At 46.4% G+C, this 19,249-nt stretch overlaps 1 protein-coding gene across 3 annotated transcripts in view; it reads right to left on the reverse strand.

Moving 5' to 3' along the window:
* LOC126526649 (protein 5NUC-like) overlaps positions 1 to 19,249 on the reverse strand; it is a 152,875-nt gene that overhangs the window by 91,340 nt on the left and 42,286 nt on the right. For all 3 annotated transcript variants that reach the window (XM_050174515.3, XM_055068330.1, XM_055068329.1), the window contains exons 3-4: positions 8,364 to 8,595; positions 1,418 to 1,603 (exon numbers count right to left, since the gene is read on the reverse strand). In XM_050174515.3, coding sequence (XP_050030472.1) covers positions 1,418 to 1,603; positions 8,364 to 8,595 — 418 coding nt within the window. The remainder of the gene's footprint in view (positions 1 to 1,417; positions 1,604 to 8,363; positions 8,596 to 19,249) is intronic.

Genomic DNA, 19,249 nt, shown 5'->3' on the forward strand with positions numbered 1-19,249 from the left:
ATGCACTAAGAGCGCATGAGTCAAATATCTTCAAAAACTTATATGGTTGAATCCTCGCATAGAAATAATGGAATAAGTCTTTGTCCAAACAGCTGCGAGCATGAGGTAATAAAGCAACACAAGAAGACACCTACGCAGGGACAAGTGCGTCGGTGTTTTCTCTTGTCCCGTCCTGAAACTGCGCTTAACAATATTCACTAACTTGAACGGAGAAGCCCAACAACAAATTTTGTTAGTTAACACGATTCCACAAAGGTGCGTATTTGCGCGTCAGACACTACCCTACTTAAACATGGAGAGTGTTAGAGCGCGAAAGTAACTTATTCGACAATATTCTTTACCATCCCATATAGAAGGAAAACTCCTAAATCAGAATGAGCCTAAGGTGAAATTTTCTATGTAATGCAAACTTTCATTTTTCCAATATCACATTTTTTGATTATGAATAAATAATACTTTAGATATTTAATGTCATTTGTATCTACATTGCTAATTACATTTTTACGGTTATTACATTCTTTTACAAGTTAACACATGATTCCTTGACCTCTCCGCGCTCCCCGTACCAACCCTATGAGGTAGCTCTAGAGGCACTGTGTTCTTCGCCTTTGCCAATTAGCGGGTGAACATAATTATTTGGGGAAGGCAGCCAAGGAAAAGGAAGAGGGTGGTGCTAATTGTGGGAGAGCGCTGCTATCGCACTATATGAGTTCCCCAGCCGAAAAATTTGATGAGGTCTACTGTCGTTGCCTTTTTTTTTTTTTTGGCACGTAAGAAAGATTTCGTTAACTGTGTAACGCGTGGCGAATCAGCTTTGCATTGTTACAACGTGCACTGAACTTAGCATATGTAATTTTAGAGGTTAAAATCAATAAAATACCTCCACGTTTGAGCACATCAGCCCCAACTGAAGGGTCTGCACGTCTCACACAAGTAGCGCTATAAAAATGTCAAAAAAGAAATTTCGACCAGGCCTCATTGCGAAACCAGTCGCTCATTATAGAGTCGCAAAGCTGACTTGCTCTTGCTTATATGAGCCGCTTCCTAGCCAGCGGCTACACGAGACAGCCACTAGAGCTCAGCTGGTGAAACTGTTTTCTGCTAATAGGATGGGAACGGGGTATTATGTCTGACGGTAACTTAACTGCGCAAGCTATAGATGCTGCCATGATACGCGTTAAACGGTTCACGTTTTATAGGTAACGACCTAGAGATCTCTCAGAGTTCCTGAGTTGCTGTTGAAAATCGAGCATTTGGAGGAACTAGCCTGAATGCAAATCTGTGCTCCCAGGTACGTAATATGAGATGCCGATAGACAAAACATTGATCAACACTCCTGACTGCGATAGCCAGAGCAATTTACGACATAGGGTTCCGAATTTCATTGGCTAATACAAATCAAAGAATCCGTTCATACCAGTATACAGGAATGTGTTAGTATGGCCTCCAACGATGAGATCGAGATCGGGGCACTGTTGTGCAAGAATTTGGTCGACATCAAATCCAACGTGGCTAATTAAAATAAATACGTTCACACCACTTTGTTTAAGACGGTGTGTCTCATTGTTAATGCTGTCAGCTTCTGGCAGTATCCGAACGCCACCTGAAAACAAACGGTATATATATATAAATTTAAGTACCTTGTGTCTTTTACTACTATTTCAAGTGCACTACACGCAATTAAAGTGTGACAAAGCGCCGGAATCATTCAGCGAATATTTGTCACCCTAACGCTAAACCAAATATGCATTCCCATGCCATCGCTGCACAAAGGTGAGGCTGCACTGCTACAATCCGTGGAAGTAACCCATATCAAGCATTAACAATCACCAACAGCATATTGAGCTCCATTTTAACTACGTGACACCGAAATAATTTGCGACAGAAGGGCTCGTTGATATCATATTTTGCATATGGTAGCGCTCTATATCATTGGTTTATCTTGAATTTAAATCTGCGCACACGGTGACGTAATACTCCTCTACAAACGCTTCAGACTTGACTGAAAAAGTTTACACGAAATCAAGCATTGCTTCACCTTTCAATATGATAGGATCCTGCGGATAATTCAAGGGAACTCGTTGTAGTGAGTGGTAATTGAAAACAGCTGGCAGTGAGGTGTTGGCGCTTGTATGCAAAGATGGCTAAAATATGCATAATTGTACAAAAGATCATGACACTGAAGAGTAGGCGGGTCTCGGCGACAACGTCAGTGTTGGTGCTATTGTCGGAAAGCCGAAGCGGAGAAATTGCGCATGCCGTCACTGCTCCACGTTGCTCCAGACGCCAGCCCATTGCATAAATATCTGCGCATAAATATCGAGTTGCATAAATATGTGCGCGCTAAACAATGTGTACCCCGTACATATTTTTTCCGACGCCAAGTACATAGTAATAGCTCCGCAGACATCCCGCAGTAGCTCCGGCGTCGGAACTAGCGTACATCCTGTGTTCTTCTTACTCTGTAAGGTCGTCAACGCGAAGAAAGGGAGCCAAGGGGCTCCATTTTTATTGATCCCATCTTAAGAAATCAAAGTGGATGTAAAAGCAACTGGCCACAGGTGGGATACTAACCCACGTCTAGGCATTACGCGTGCAATGCTCTTGCCGAAAGAGCTACCGCGATGCCATTTTCCCGCCCACTCTTTGGGGCATTCATGTTTTTCCACTAGAACTACCCCTGCGGGTGTTAGCCAGCGCCACCACTCAGAAATCTGGCGGCAGATGTAGAACATCCTTTCTGCAGCAGGCGTTACGAGTACTTGATCTTCTTGGGTGACGGCAACTGGTCAATAAACCCATACATGCTACTTGAAGGCATCAATGTTGCCGGATTCGACGCACGCGTAATGTGATAAACGCGATGAAAGGGAACTGAGAGGGCTGATTGTTATTATTCATATCATAAGCCTACAAACAAAGTACCCAGGTTTGTTCATTTCGATTAATTTACAATTTCAATATTTTGTTTATTCAGTACGAGGTATATTCCCTATGTTGTCCTTGGTGTAATTGTTGGCTTCTTTGACATAAATAATAAAAATCATGCTCCTTGGTTTCCTTTCTTCTCGTTCCTTACACTACGAGGATCTGGAATCCGGCAACACTGATGCCTTGAGGTAGCATGAGTAGATTTATTGACCAGTTTCTGTCACCCAAATAGGTCACGTAGTGGTGACGCTTGCGGCGGCAAGGATGTTCCACATCCACCACCAGGTTTGCGAATGGTGGCGCTAGCTAACACTCCCAGGGTTAGTTCTATTAGTAAAACATAAATACCCCGAAAAATGAATGGGAAAACGGCGCCGTGGTAGCTGAGTTGGTAGGAGCATCGCACGCGTATTGTGAATACAGGGGTTGGTAACCCAACTTTGGCGAGTTGTTTTCTGAGCCACTTTCATTTCCAATAATACCAAGTACAAGTAATTTCTCGTATGTTGTTTTTGGTGTCTTTGTTTGTTGGCTTCTTATTATATGAGCATGTTCGTGTATTTCGTGCAGTTTTTTGTACTACTGTTCGAACAAACATGTGCCACCACTGGCCCGGAGAGACGGCTTCGCCAAGAAAAATAGTGTGGAACCTATGAGCTGCCAAAACGCCCCTGCAACGCACTAAAGTTTTCGGACATCGATGAAACATCATGTGCAATAAAAGGCCACTATAAAACGATTTAGAGATAGAAAATACTCGGAGCTCTAGGTTGCGCGAAGGCCAAAGAGCTCCCTTTTAACAGCACTCTCGAGCAGCACGAAAACGTTCACTCAATGAGTCTGTTCGTAGACCATCCAATGACATACCGAAAATGCTAAATCATTATACCCTTCTCATCCGAAGACAGAGGAGTCCGTGATACTTTTTACTATGCCAAAGCAGTTACTTATTAGGTACCGAAGCGCAGGTTTTGCGAAAGGTTTCAAGGACGTTATTAGTATGCGGTTTTTTTTTTCCTTTTTGTAAAACACTCGGAAGTCGCCTAGAAGCAATGACTGCGCTAAGAGCCATTCTATTATTCACACACTATAGTATGCACACAATCACCGATTGCTTACTTGCCTCTTAAACAGGAGCCAAATCTGCTCCTATGCAGGCTTTATAATCAGTATGTAGAATGTGGGCCTGCAACAGTCTACGTTAAATATTGCTTAACGAGAAATGCTGTGAGAGTCCTTGAAATCTTGTCGCTGTTTTCACAGTGAATCACAACAAGGGTGCCATAACGTAAAACTCTTCCAAACTTTTCTATTCCAATTCTGCAATCAGCACACCGCGATTGGTCAAAAACTTTTTTGGACCACCCCCCCTTCACCTGTCTGTCACGCGACGTCACGAAAACCGCGAAAGCCCCCACCTGATATGACGTGTACACACTTAATATGCATAATTTGACCGAACAAAACAAAAATAGTTATTTCTGATTCAACGCCTTTTTGCCATTAGCTCTCGGCTATTGGTCAAAAGTTTTCGTGCTGCACCCACTTAACCTACCACTCACGCGACGTCACAAAACCGCAAAAACTTACCGCGTCAAAGTGGCACCTACGCGTTAAAGATGCATTAATATGCCGCACAAAACTGTATTTTATTCTGAATCGCCGCAGGCTGCCCCGCTCCGAAAGGAATAAAAGATGGCTGCCGCCCATCGATCCGGCACTGCCTACTCGCCCTTGCCGGAGAGCATGGGTTTGTTTGCGTGTAATGAATCTTTTTGTGTGCCCGTGTAACGTTTTCGAGAACTTTCGGCACGTTTACGACCTCGTTCTACCAACTATTTTTTGCTGAGGATCCGTTATAGCGTCATTCTTACGCTTCCGTTGCATGCCGCCGCGATTGTCGACGAGCTAGCGCAAGCTAAATAAAAGAAAGCGGGCCAATCGCAGACGTCGGCCCCACCTTCTTCATCCGGTTATCTATATTCAGTGTAGTGACTCGGTCCCATGGAATCCCTTTCCACTCGAGCATGCTCCTCTCCCCTTGTGAGTCAATTAGATAAGACAAGTCGGTCAGTGCAGGCAATGTTATTCGCTTTTCAAGCAAACAAAAGTGACCTCCTAAGAATGAGGGGAGCATTGGACTGGTTTCTTTAGACAATCCCGCGGGTGACCGCCCGATGCTTGCGTCGGCGGTTACGCAAATTTGACGTCAGGAGATTGGAATAAAAACGTATTGCAATAGTTTTACGTTGTACGGCTCTAAATCTCTGAAAGTTATCTTTTTATCTTTGACATAGGTGAGGAAACCTATGTTTCATTGGTTCCTCCTCCTTTTGAGAGAAAACAATGAGGCAGTGCAAGAAAGGAAATCGAGGCCATAAAGGTTGAGGGAATAGGGTTTGTTGTGCTGTGTTGGCAGTCACCATAAAGGTTAAGGGGCCAGAAAGATTGAGACCATAGGGTTTGTTGTGCAGTGTTGGCAGTCACCCAGCACAGAGCCCAACAACGGGACGCTACAATCCTCCTGAAAAGAGACTTGCATGCACCAACTGTGCATCGGTGCTATAACGAAATATAACGTATCCAAGTTCACATATATAACACCAACTTATGTCTTGCCACCGGAAATTGATGAAAATGAGATGGAAGTGAAGGAGACAGGAAAGATAAGAAGGGAAAGAAAAAAGGTAAAGGGCATCGAGAGGGATAGGAAAAAGCGAGTCAAGCTAGGCGTTCCATCCACTCGAACTACGGCTAAAGGGGCGTGTTGCCTCCACCAAGGCTACTTAAAGGTCCAAACACCCGGCATCAACCCTCAGGATTCCGTTTTTCTCTAGACACGGCTCAGCCACGCACGGTTAAGCGCGCGAGGGTCCAACCATTACACGCTCAGAGTTGTGGTGTCGAGAAACACCAAATGCCTGCTGACGGCGACACACCTGCGAGGTTTCGATTAATTCAATGCGAAGATCATGCGTCAAGCGCTGAAGGTAATGCTTCAAACTTTTCAAGAACACTTCTTGCGTTAGTGTAAAGGCGAGGAATGTGGCAGTTGAACACTACTCCTCTTTTTCCTTCGTAAGAAGAAAAGATGTGGTGTTGTTAGAAATGCCATTTTGATTGTTATTATATTTGTGCGGCTTCGTTTGTTCAGTAACGTCAGTCTGCGCATAATACGTAATGCATTTGTTGTTCACCCGCAGCGGTTCCTAGCTCAGATTGAATTTCGGTGATTGTGGAAGACCTTTTGCAAAATCGTTCAATTCCTTGTGAGGGACACCAGATGCGGCACAAGTCTCCATAAAAAACTATATCTTTAGACTTGAGCTGGCTGCACCAAGAGAATATTGTTTATTTTCCTTTCAAGTTAGTACACTTTCCTAACCCATGTTACCCTTAATAAGTTGAAGTAGTGCCCAAGTGGTAAACGTGCTGGATTAATCCGGGTGGAAATGGGACAATCATGAATTTTTGTACAAAGGGTAATTAGTATTTGGTCTGCTGCCATGCTGTTTTCGCATCAGGAATACCGTTGAATATGAAGTTGTCCCTCTGAGACTTCTCCTCAAGTTCTTCTGTTTGTAAATCGAGGATACTATTTAATACCGCAAGAACCTTGACTGTTTCCCGCATACGTCCCAGTTATACAGTGAGTTTGTGGTTATTTTAAGTATTTCTTGAAGATCGCTCAGTTTCTTGTTAATTTCATAAAACTTCGCTTCAGGACATTTCTGGGCATTCTTATATTTCTCGCGTTTGTAAAAAATTCAGTAATGAATTTAGTACCATGTGCTAGGCGGGTCCAGAGATTTTTTTCCACCTTAAATAATACAGTAGTGTGTCCATGGGGGTCTTATGGCAGAGATTCCATATCGAAAAGCGGCGCAGATCGGGCTCTTGGTCAATTCAAAGTCCCCACCACATACGAGCAAAATGGCCCTGCATTGGCACTCTTAGATATCTTCGCGCAAACGCCATGCGCACAAGAGTGGTACTAAGTATGGATTATTAAATTTTTTAGTGCACAGCGAGAAGTTTGCAACAACCAGAGGGGTAAAGTGCTAGGGATTAGCAGCCATACCGAGGCTGCTGTACCCCTGTTCACTGGAGCACACGAAGGTTATCAGCCTTGTCTAATTATACCGAGGCCATGCGATGCTGTCTACTAAATCTTCGCCTTTCTTCACAACAAATCTCGAAATTTCTTCCGGCGTGATGGGGCAAAGAAATAAGGAAGACGAATGCATTATATGACAGAAGCTACACTCAAGCCGAAATAGCTCATGGTCGTTCACGAGTACTCAGTGGTAGTGCTCATTTTTTTTCATGATTCTCCATTATGATTACAATTCCTGACGGCGAATTAGCATATACCTCTCTCTGGCTATTCCACGATGTCATTTCACCAACCAGGAACCAACGCTGCCCACTTTCTAGGAGTGCAGCTGATTTAATGGATTACGCTTACCATTTCTTTATGTTTGTTTATGTTTTTTATGTTTGTTGACCCCATTTATGTCTATACTCCAAATTATATTTTATAAAGTGTGGCTGCTACCTAGAAGTGTTCTCCGAGTTGCATTTTTGTGCGCTACAATAACGTCATTATTGCATATCTGTGCGTCGCTCATCGATGCTTACATGATAGAGTGTGTTCTAGCCGCATACCAGCTTTGAAGTATACGTGTTTTCCGAAGGCTCGAATGTCGTGAACAGTTGCCTAGCGGAATCGACACGGGTCAGTTACGAGATGAATGCACGGGGCACTTTTATTTGAGGCAGGGAACGCCATCAATAAAGTTAGAGGATTTCCTCTCCCAAAGCGACACACAAGTTATAAAAAATGCGGCAGTGTGGTTGCTCCAGAGGAATTTCGAACGCATGGCCTTCCACCTTGCGAGTATTTCTGCACTCGACTTCCACAGGAACGTGACCGCCACGACCAGAAATCGAGCAAGAAATGGCTTGGAAAACCACAAGGGCCATTTGTTTGTATTTGTAATAACACGGCTAAAATTGTTTATTGATGGTATCCACCATGACGTTTCGAACACCATATTTGTCTCGTAATTATTGCTTATATTGTGGGCCTACGCTACTTAAGTACCATGTATGTGAAAATAAGACAAATATTGGTGAAACCTTCAAGTACAACAGCAATTTCCACATAATAGAACAAACTATATGCTTATAAAAACTTCAGAGCCGTATTGTTCTTGCTTTGCCCCATCTATGGGTACTAACGAAGCTCAATATGTCGTCTGTGAGGCTGAGAAATCGCCAATCGGACTAGTTGGCTGACATCATAACACGGAAATAACAGGCGTGTGTTATTAAAGACCTACGAAACCTGTCTATTTCCAATATTGTTCTGGAAAGGCTCGTCAGACTACGATATAAGGCACGAATGTCGACTAATCTAAATCACTTACCCGGTTTGGCAATAGTCATGGTCTCCGTAGTTACAACACCTAGTAAGGCTACTTGTGTTCCGGAAATGTTGTACACTATGGACTTCGGCAACGTGAGGTTTTCTCGTGTGAAGGTTGGTTCACCGGTAGTGTCCAGGTTAGTTCCAAGCACGGTAACATTCGCCTCTTGCATTTTTAATAAAAAAGGAACCAACCCTGCAGGTCCGTCGTCAAATTCGTGATTCCCAAGGCACTAGACAGTAAAAATGTAAATTAAAGATTATAAAACTATGCAGATCCCACGCCTTGTAGAAATCGACATAAGCGAAGCTTTCTGTTGTGTTCGCTTTGCTTGACGATATTTGGTGCTCAAGTCGACGGCAAATGTTTGATTTATTTAGCCTTTAATACAATACGAGATTGAGGAGTTGATCTTAAACGTTACTTTGCGTGTCCCACTGCTGTTTGTCGGAGTTGTAGACAGAATGTGCAGGGAGACTTGTTTGCTTGAGCCGTTCTTGTGTGCTATTGTTCATAAACTCCGAGAAGGTTGGCATTGTCATCATCTAACACGGCAGATCGCATGTTGCCTCAAGTGTTAAATTTTATTTGAATTACGGGGTTGTACAGTCGGCCTCACTCTTGTGTAGAGTGCGGGAAGGGCGGCCTCTGGGCCTCTCAGGAGCCAGCCAGCGACGTCTAAACGCAGTTGCTGTGCCCAAACGTGCACAGAAGCTAGCGTCAAACGTCGCTGGCCGGCTCCCGAGTGCCCCGGAAGCCGGCCTCGCCGCACTCTACACAAGAGTGACGCCGACCGTACGTGTAGAAACCCCAATCGGATTATCAGGCACGGCGTAGGGGGATCTCCGGATTACGCACACTCATTAGGGTTCATTGACGTGCACCCTAATGTAAATACACATGCGCTTATGCATTTCTCGTCTTTAGAAATGCTGCTGCCGCAGTTGTAGTGCAACGCGCGACCCAGCAGCGCGATAGCCGCACAGCTTCCGCGGTGGGCTCCGAATGGCTGATTTTACGTACGGCCACCTTTTGCCTCTCCCGCCCTCACCCGATGTCTGCGAGTGAAGAGGGGCAAAGCTGTGATTGACTTGTTTAATGACTGCATTGGTACTAGCAATTATTTGCCTCCTCTCTCTACCTCCTCTCCTTCCTCTCTGCCATTCTACTTACCCTCTGGACGATTGCAGGTTAGTGGAATGTCAAACGCCCTAGCTTCTGCAATACTTTTCCGGGGGGTCACAGATAATTACAGTAGTTAGCAGTGTACTGTGGCGAGGCCAAAGGAGTTCCAGAGGGCAGCATCGCCACGCACTGCAAAGGCCATAAAGAGTTTCTCGCACCACCTTTACTCTCTGCCGCGCTTCTGCCGTGTATCGCTCTGAACAACCTCCCGACGCTACGTGCAAGACAATAGCCGCAGTGGAAAAGGGGAAGGAAGAGGCAAAGAAAGCTTCGCTTGAAAACGCCCTTTGATTGTAGTTGCCGAAAAAATCTTCATGATCCCTGGGAGAAGCTTTCGCATTGTCTTGCCGTAAACCTAGGTAAGCTGTTGATGACGAGCCAGAACATGAACCCTTAATATACCAACTTTCAGAGCAGCGCCAGACCTAAGCGCATCAATTAATTTCAACCGGTCACCAGCAATACTCTGCGGGTCTCTATAATAATATTTTCATTTTTTTTGGAACTGACGTGGCTCACAGGTTACCACAATCATGTATGGCAAATGCTGGGGGATCCAGGCGGACATTAACGTTTAAAAAGAGCACCCTACTTTTCAGTGCGTTTCAACCCATATTCGTCGCCGGCAAATGACATTGTCCTGCCGGCTGTGTTGGCCTACAAACTTCATTTCTGTCATTTAGTGCCGACTTTCTTCAGAGCAAGAAAAAAACAACCAAGTAAAGTATATTATGATGAAAACAATTCCATTGCGTGTTGCTGGCAACACTTTACATCATATGAAATACAACTTAGGCATTAATAAATGGAAAATCAGGCATCCACCCGTTCATAGCAGCTGCTACAAAGGAACCTTATACGGGTTCCTCGAAAGAAAAGCCTCAGAGTGGAAGAAAAACTCGTCCTGGTCCGGGACTCGAACCCGGGACCACCGCCTTTCCGGGGCAGCCGCTCTACCATCTGAGCTAACCAAGGGGCTAGCAGATGGCAGGGCGAAGTCGAATTTGTCGACAACATGAAGCAAAGGCAAGTGTTTGACGTAGAAGTTCTGCGGAAACCCGGGTTGCCGCAGAACTACTACGTCAAACTTAGGCATTAAACGAACGTGTAAACTTTCGCATTCTTAAAGCTAACTAATACAGCATCTCCTTGCACCTCAAAAGGACTTCCATAATTCAAAATGACTGAGAGCGATAGACCGTTGATCACATGCATGTAAGTTGGGCTTCCTATCTTAAATTTGAGTCATGTTTTGTGAAACACCCTATAGAAGTGTTAAGCTTAAATATAGCCACTGCGCTTAAAAACACACGGTATAGGGAAAGAAAAGCACAAAGAATAGAGCTACTAAATAACCACCGTGGGCCTTCCGGAGTTTTCTCGGTTCAGGAGTCTGGCCCCGGACACGCTCAGGATGCCAGGTGCCGAATTCCAACGCATGTTGGAGCTGGGGATTATTGAGACACCTTCCAGCCTCTCGGCATCCCCCCTGCACATGGTGCCCAACCAAAATAGCGACTGGTAACATTGTGGTAATTGTTGGTTCCTTAAAACCAATACTGTTCCGAACCGGTAACCATTACGCAATACTGCAAACATTACCACAGTCTCGCATGAAGCCCGCATCATTTCAAAGCTCAGCTTAGTGGGGGCCTATCATCAAATACCAGTAGCAGACAGGGACATTCCGCAACCTACCATAGCAACAAGGTTCGGCTTCTACGAGATCATACGGATGCCTATGCCAGGCTGGAAAATCATTTCAATTCTTTTTCGACTACGTCGCGCATGTCCTTCGGTTTCCTTCGCCTACGGGGGTGACCTGCTGACGGCCAGCTCTATTTCCCAAGAGCACTCGCAGCACATTCACATGCATTTCGAGCAGCCCTCCCAATACGCCTATATTTATGACGTGCCGAAACGTACCTACGGGAAACAGGATCTCCAGTTCCTCAGTCACCACATGAACGCCACTGCACAAGGCCCCTTTCAGTAAAGGTGCGAACCATCATCTTTTTTCGGAGGCCCACGTTCTCCAGCAAGATATGCTGGTTATTTGGTGTGATGAATTTCTACCACCCCTTTACACGGAGCTGTGCTATCATCGTCCCGCCACCTGACCGCTTATCACGGTCGAAGACACTACGGCTACCCATATTGGGCAGTCTCTTTGTTATGATCCCTTCAACGCAATCAAGCATGCCCTGACCAATGTTACCACCTCAATGCACCCAATACCCGGCGCACACCTCGGACTGGCGACTTTGACTTCGACCACAGCTGCGGGCGTGATTCAGGTGTAAATAGTCAGACTCCTTTCCAGCAACGGCATTTCTCTGGGAACGCTTGAAACCGACCCAAACGAAATACACCGTATACGGGCCAGATCCTGGGCATATACCTTGCGCTGCATCATTTGTGACATCTTTTTGAGGGCAAGCAGTTTGTCATGTACAATGGTCACAAGCTTCTCCCGTATACCATAACGCGCCCTCAGTGATGCACTTCGCTTGGAGTCCACGAATTCCTAGCGAATTGCGTGATCGATCGTTCGTATCCCAATTTCCCACTGTTTCTCGGCACGTCAGTGGACCTAGCAACATCCCTGCCGGCACACTAACCTCAGCCACCAAACCGTCTCTACTCAACGTTAAGACGACTGCTGAGCTACATTTATTGGACACCGGACTTCTTCACTTCCAATACTTCTCTTTAGCTCCAGCATATGCAAATGATGACGTAATCCTATAGCTTGTCAAATTTCTACGGGTGTACAGCAAACCCTAGTTGCCGGTGCGTCGAGTCAGCAGCGGTTTGACGTTTTGCTCAACCTTGGACATCCGGTTTTTCATGTCACGCAAAGTCTCACTGCGTCTCACTTTGTGCGGCCGCGCATTAATGCCGATAAAAGAGACTGGCTCCGCACTTGTGACGCTTGCCTGTGAGCCGAAGCAAACCGCTAACATATCCCTCCATCCTAGAGGTTTCTATTCCCCGATGACCGTTTCATGAATGAATGAATGTTTGATGTTTTATGGCGCAAGGGCCAAGTATGGCCAAAGAGCGCCATGTCCGTGTTAATGAGTTTGCAGTGAAATCAAGAGTTCGATGAAGTTGGTGTGACATGGCTGTAGAGGGGCCTTAAAAATGATCGCGCTAAAGTGCGCATAGGACCGTTTCATCATGTTTCACGTTGACATCACGGCAGTCTACTAAGGCTACTGGTACTTATTAACCTGAGTCAATTGAGTTAATCAGTGACTTGAAGCAGTCACCAACCCGTACATAAGAACGGCCACCGTAACAGCAGTATTTCTGTCGGAATAGGTGGCACGTTTCGGCTGTCCTACCGCTATCGTAATAAACCGTGAATACTTCCAGTGATCACTTTTTACGAAGTGATTACATCTGCTTGGCATGACTCGGTTATGCATAGTGGTATATTATCCACAGACAAATGATCTCGTCGAGCATTTCAATCCTCACTTTGAGTCAGCCCTCACATCTGATGCGATGTCTTCTGAATGGTTTCAGCGTTTTCCTCTAACGATCCTGGGTATCTGCTGAGCATTGAAGCTGGACCTCAACTGCACCAGCGCTGAGTTTGCATAATTCCTGATAGTCTTCGATGTCGCTGCTTTTGCGATGCCTGCGGCCGGCTTTGTGTAACAAGCTGCGGACCCCCTTAAAAAGTTCACTACTTAAACCGTGTTTCCCGGTGCTTCCCGACATATGCATGCGAGCCCCGTCCAAAAGTCGTATACTCACGCCTTTGTCAAGCACTGCCTTATTTGTCCTTCCATCGTCACTACTTTGGACTATTTGCCTTCTTAGAGCGCCGCCACTCAAGTTACATCGTCGACATAAACGGCAGCCAGAAAGCTATAGAGTTAGGACGTCTGAAACCTTCCCACTGTGCTAACAGCGCGTCTCGCACTACAATTGCATACTGTTCCTCCTCAGTTACGTCTCCTCTCTGAAAGCACAAAGAGCTCACCGCATCACCATTGCTTGCCGTAATGGCTCCACTCTTGGGAAGCAGCCCTCCAGTGGTTTCCGCATGGCTAACGCTCGCGGCCAATGCCTGCTGCCCATAAACCGACCGTTGGTTGTCTTAAGAAAAGCCATCGCTATGCAGCAGCAATATATCGCGGCCTAGCAGTCTGGCACAGCTCTTCCCATCCAATATCGTCCTTATACTTCATAGCCTCATATGGAAAGCAACAGTTTCATAAAATGTCTAAACTGAAATAAGAAATCGCCCTGTCGCTCACAAATAAATCCGCGAAGCAATTTTTAAGTAAAGTCACCTTGATACCTGTCGGCTGGTTCTTATATGTTTGCGGTCCACGCGTTAATGCATATCCGGCGTAAGTCTAAACCTTCTCAACGCTGCAAAGAATATATATATATATAAGATCGCCATACCATCTTGTAGGCTATTTGTAGGATACAATAGCTTAGAACTTCAATTCAATAGCTTATAGCTTATAGGCTAACTTAACAGAAATATACAACGTCACTGTTCTGGCATTACTTTTTCTAATTGTGATTGCTGTCCTTGCTTCTACAATTACGAATGGCAACTGGTAACGCTGGGACACAATAATCACCGTAGGTGGCACTCAACTACATCTTCATTATAGCAGATATACGTTCATCAATAGAATGGTTCTCCAACACAAATATTTCACACTCCACATAAGGAATTTACGTGCCCAAAGGTGGCTGGCACGCTTTCATAAAAACAAAATACGCGAAATGCTATATTCCTTTACAGAATCTTAAATATATCAAGAGCATTAGCGTAAAAATGATGATATAAGGCAGCGATACGACTTGCCTGCCTTGATCAGTCGCTCCCTAGGTAGACGCAATAATTACAGCGAAATATAAAAAAAAATGCTGGCTCTCCCGTAATCGAGTAGATTTAAGCATGGAACTGCTACCGGCAAAGCAGATTGGTTGGAGATGATAGTAGTCACTATCTTAAAATGTGTGTAGTACATGTCCGCAACGGCACGTCTACCACACCACATCGCACCACGCCATACAGTGCACTAATCCACATGGACGCAAATGTTTCCTGTCGCAGCCAGAACCTCATTGCAAGTGTCGTCTCAGCCAAACAGCCATCTCCGGCGCGCCGGTCGCGCCGCGGAACTCACAGTCTGCTGGCGTTGAAAGAGCACAGACAACGTGTCTCCGCGCCAAAAGATGTCAATCAAGTGCATCGTGCCGTGTATCTGCCTTGTAAACGTCCCTATAGCAAATGACGAATAAAATTTCAGCGTACTAGAAGACACAGTTTGAGTTATAGTGTGAACAAGCATTATGAAGAACTCGAGTGCAATATCTTTGTTACTTGTTTGGGCAGTAACTAGCGCATGTAATGCAGTCCTTTACAAAAAGTTCGGGATCAAATGGTGCATTTTCTTAAGTTGTCATTTGTAAGAGGCATGTAGCACAAAAAAATGGCTGTGGCTTAGCTAAGGTTAAGCCCAGGATGCGAAGCATACTAGCCTTTATTTTAGTTGTTGAACCACTGCTTAGCCTGGTGAACTGCTGTTGCTTGGTTATATTTGGTTCGGCTAGACGAAGAAACAACTCATGCGTTACTCTGCTTCGCCTTCAAGAGTGGAACGCGATAGCGTTCCCGTCGACCCGCCAAGGGGTGTAAGACAATGGACTACGGCGCAGCGACTACGCGCCCCGCATTGGACGCGGTGAGCGTCGAGCAACGCAGCGTTCGGCGCGGCAACGAAATGTGCGCCTGAGCAAGCGACGCACGCCTGAGCCTTAGAAACAGCTCGTTTCTAAGGCAACACCGCATTCACTAGAGGCGCTCTTGTACCGCTTTGAAGCATCGTACTCGTGGCTCAGTGGTAGCGTCTACGTATCACACTCCGGAGACCCTGGTTCGATTCCCACCCAGCCATTCTTGCCAGAGTTGAGCCAAAGCCACCTAGAAACAAGCGCAGCTGCTTATATACCGCCGCGACGCCGCGAGCGACGGCGCGAGTTGGAGCCTCGTTTCTCCTCTGTCGTGACGTCACGGTGTCACGTGGTCAGCCTTGAAGGCGACGCCGCGAGCGACGGCGCGAGTTGCAGCCCCGTTTCTCCTCTGTCCTGACGTCACGGTGTCACGTGGTATTGAAGGCGACACCGCCGCGCCTGAGGAGCTGGGTTGAGCTCTAGTAATGTGCTTCGCATAAAAGAAAAGAAGAGGACGAAGTGCGCTGGTCGGTCCGAACGGCACGAGCCCTCGAGGCGCGTGACCATAGGTGTGATCGGAGGAGAAGCGGCGCCAAGGTGGAATTATCGACGTGGCTCTGGGCCAAGAAGGTTGGAGCGCCAGCTTCGCACTCGCGACGAGAGTCCTGAAGGTTCGGACGGGCCTGTGGCTCTGGCGACCCAGGGTGTAGCCGTCAACCTCGGCGACGTTTGAGCGAGGCTCCCGGGACCTGCTGCAGCCTCCCACGGCGCTGCCGGGCACTCCAGGAATTGGATCGCCCTTCTTCGGCAGACCAGCACGGACGTTAGTCCCCGGGGCTTCGCGTTGGCACACGCAGAGGTAGCGGCGGAGATCGGTGTTAGGCCTAGCCAGGCAGGCCTGTGTGACACGTCACCATAGTTCGGGATGCTGGTATCCGAAACGGAGGAGCTCGTCGGCCGATACCAATGAAGTAAAACTTGCGGAGTCGGCGGGAGCACCGACTAGGAGCACGAGCCGACGCACATCGGACTTGGAGATGCGTAACATGACTGAACCTCGTAAGAGCGTTCTGTTTTGTTAGCGTGCAGTCATATGCCAAGGTTGCCGGACTTTCGCGCTATACGCGCCAAGGACGCACGTAGGTGAAGATAAGGACATTATTTAGGATAAGCAATTGAGTGTGGAGTTGTATCTTTGTCAGTTTAGTTTTGAATTCCATTTTTACTGTGTTTTATTTTGGGGTTGTTTATACTAAAGTCTGTTTGCTGTGCCCACCTGAGTCTCCCGACTCCATCTCTCCGAACATTCGCAAGGCCCCAACATCCACGTGACACAATATGGCGAGCCTGGCAGGATAGAATCCTTGCTGGGATCCGTCCCAGGATATTTTGAGGATTCTATTTCGGCCCCGTCACTGATCTTGCTTGTTTAGAGATGGAGCGGGAACGTTTCGCGGCGATAGCCAAAGATTTAAACCTGTCAAAGGAAATGACGATGAAGTTCTTCGAGTGTGCTCAACAAGAAAAAGAGAAGGAACACGAACGAGCGCGCGAGTAACTCAAACGAACGTGTGAAGAGCACAAACGGGAAAAAGAAATTTTAGAATTGAAGATAAGGTTAGCAGAGAGGTGCACGGGCTCTCGTGAGGGCACGAGTACTCCCGGATTGGCGTCATCCGGCTCACCTTCTTCCAGGCCACGACATATTTCCCCTAGGAAATTGATGGCACATTTCGATGAGCAGAGGGATGACCTGGATGCGTATTTGCATCGGTTCGAAAGAATAGAAATTGGCCAAGGCTGGGAGAGGAGCGAGTGGGCTAACGCCTTGAGTCTATGTTTAGTGGGCGAGGCTCAGAGTGTCTTCGGGCGTATGCCAGCCGAGAATTCACAAGACTACGACAAGGTAAAGAAAGCTTTACTGCAAAGATTCAGGTTCACCGCAGAAGGGCTTCGAGAGAAGTTTAGGTCATGTAAGCCTGAAGATTCAGAAACAGGCAAGCAGTTCGCGTGTCGCCTCACAAATTATTTTGAGAGGTGGATAGAGCTGTCCACAAAACTTATGAAGGGGTTCGCGACAAGGTCGTGGGTGAGCAGTTTCTTGCCAGGTGTAGCAGCAATTTGGCGATATTCCTTAAGGAAAGAAAGCTACAAACTCTGGAACAGATGGCAGAACAAACGGATCAGTTCGTATAGGCACAGGGATTGAAAAATTTAGGAAGGAGCGACAATGATGCGCATACAACAGCATAGGGAGAGATGAAGGACCAGGGGCAAATCAGTAGACGAAGGGAACCCCAGAGATGTTTTCTATGTAACCTGTTAGGTCATGTAGTGATGAACTGCCAAGTGAGAGATAATCATCCCGAAACACTGGTGGTTTGCCAGTTGTGCCAAAAGAAAGGTCATAAGGCAGACGAATACAGGGCTGGAGCCATGGGTAAAACGGCATGCTTCGTGAGGTCAAAAGAGGACAGACAGATAGAGCAGGACATGCCTGTAGTAGAAGGCGAAGTACAAGGATGCAAAGCTACAGTCTTGAGAGACACGGGAACCAATACCGTTTTAGTGAGGAGGAGTCTAGTACCATCAGAAAGCATGACCGGGTACTTAAACCAGTAATTCTGGTAGATAAGTCCGTGAAATATCTGCCAGAGGCTCGGATTCAATTATCGACACCCTTTTTTTGCCGGTATAGTCACAGTTAGATGTGTGGAGGACCCTCTTTATGATTTGATTGTGGGAAATGTACCTGGGGTGAGGAAGGCAGATGACCCAGACCCAAGTTGGAGGAGGAAAGGGAAGGACGTTGAAGAGAAAGAACACTCAGAAGCGCAAAAAGGGGAGATGAAAGAGACATATGTAGAAGCTGCAGTAAAAACAGGAGCAAGCAATAGTAGTACCAAACCCCCGACCGCTATGCAGGTTTCAACCATTAAGGGATTAAATGTAACGGCTGCAGAATGTAAAGAGCTTCAGAACAAGGATGAATCAATACGAAAGTGTGAACTTATGATAGGAAAACTGGTGCGAAGGAAAAGGAGTAGGACAGTAGTGGAGTTTATGAAGAATAACCTATTGTACCGGAAGTGTACGTTTAGCTCAGGTAGGGAAGTATTACAGTTGATGGTTCCGAAGGAACTCAGGGATACAGCACTAAAGATGGGGCATGGAAGTGTAACCGCAAGTCACAAAGGAGTAAAGGATACCTTAGAAAGGATCACAGAAGAGTTCTTTTCGATCGGGGAGCAGAGTGACGTGAAGTGGTATGTGAAGGCATGTGATGTATGCCAAAAGACAGTGGTTAAGGGAGGTGTAAGAAAGCATGAAGAGAGAAAGGCGATAGGAAAGGGGAAGAACAAGGAGAGGAGTAGAGCTTGCATGGAGATTTCTGAAAAGAAGAACCACAATGAGGTGGACACTGATATCGACAAAAAGACCTTACGAGCAGAGAGGGTTAGGTTGAAACAAGCCCTAGCGGCAATACAAGTACAGATGCTAAGGGAGTTGGTTCATGAGTTCGAGGAAGTGTTCGCAGACCTGCCAGGGCGGACAGAAATAGTGCCGTGTGAGCTATAGTAGTAGCAGGGCGGTTTTCATGAGTACCGTGTTGGAGTGATGAAGTGTCAAGAGTGTAACACGGACGATTAAGTGTACATATGTCCAGTGGTGAGGGTAATGAACTCGTAAACGTTGTGAACTGTGCATGTGGTGAAATGTGCGTGACAGTGTGGAGATGTGTTGTGAGCCACGACGACGCGAGGGAAAGTACCAAAGTCACAGCGGGAGAATCAAATTCGCCACCATGAATGCCAACAGATGGCAGTTTCTTGAAAAAAAAAAATTCCTGAAAAGGGGGCTAATGTAATGTGTAAGAGGCATGTGGCACAAATAGAAAAGAAGAGGACGATGTGCGCCGACTGGTCCGAACGGCACGAGCCCTCGAGGCGCGTGACCCGAGGTGTAATCGGAGGAGAAGCGGCGCC

Source organism: Dermacentor andersoni, chromosome 8, assembly GCF_023375885.2.
Source record: "Dermacentor andersoni chromosome 8, qqDerAnde1_hic_scaffold, whole genome shotgun sequence".
Taxonomy (NCBI): domain Eukaryota; kingdom Metazoa; phylum Arthropoda; class Arachnida; order Ixodida; family Ixodidae; genus Dermacentor; species Dermacentor andersoni.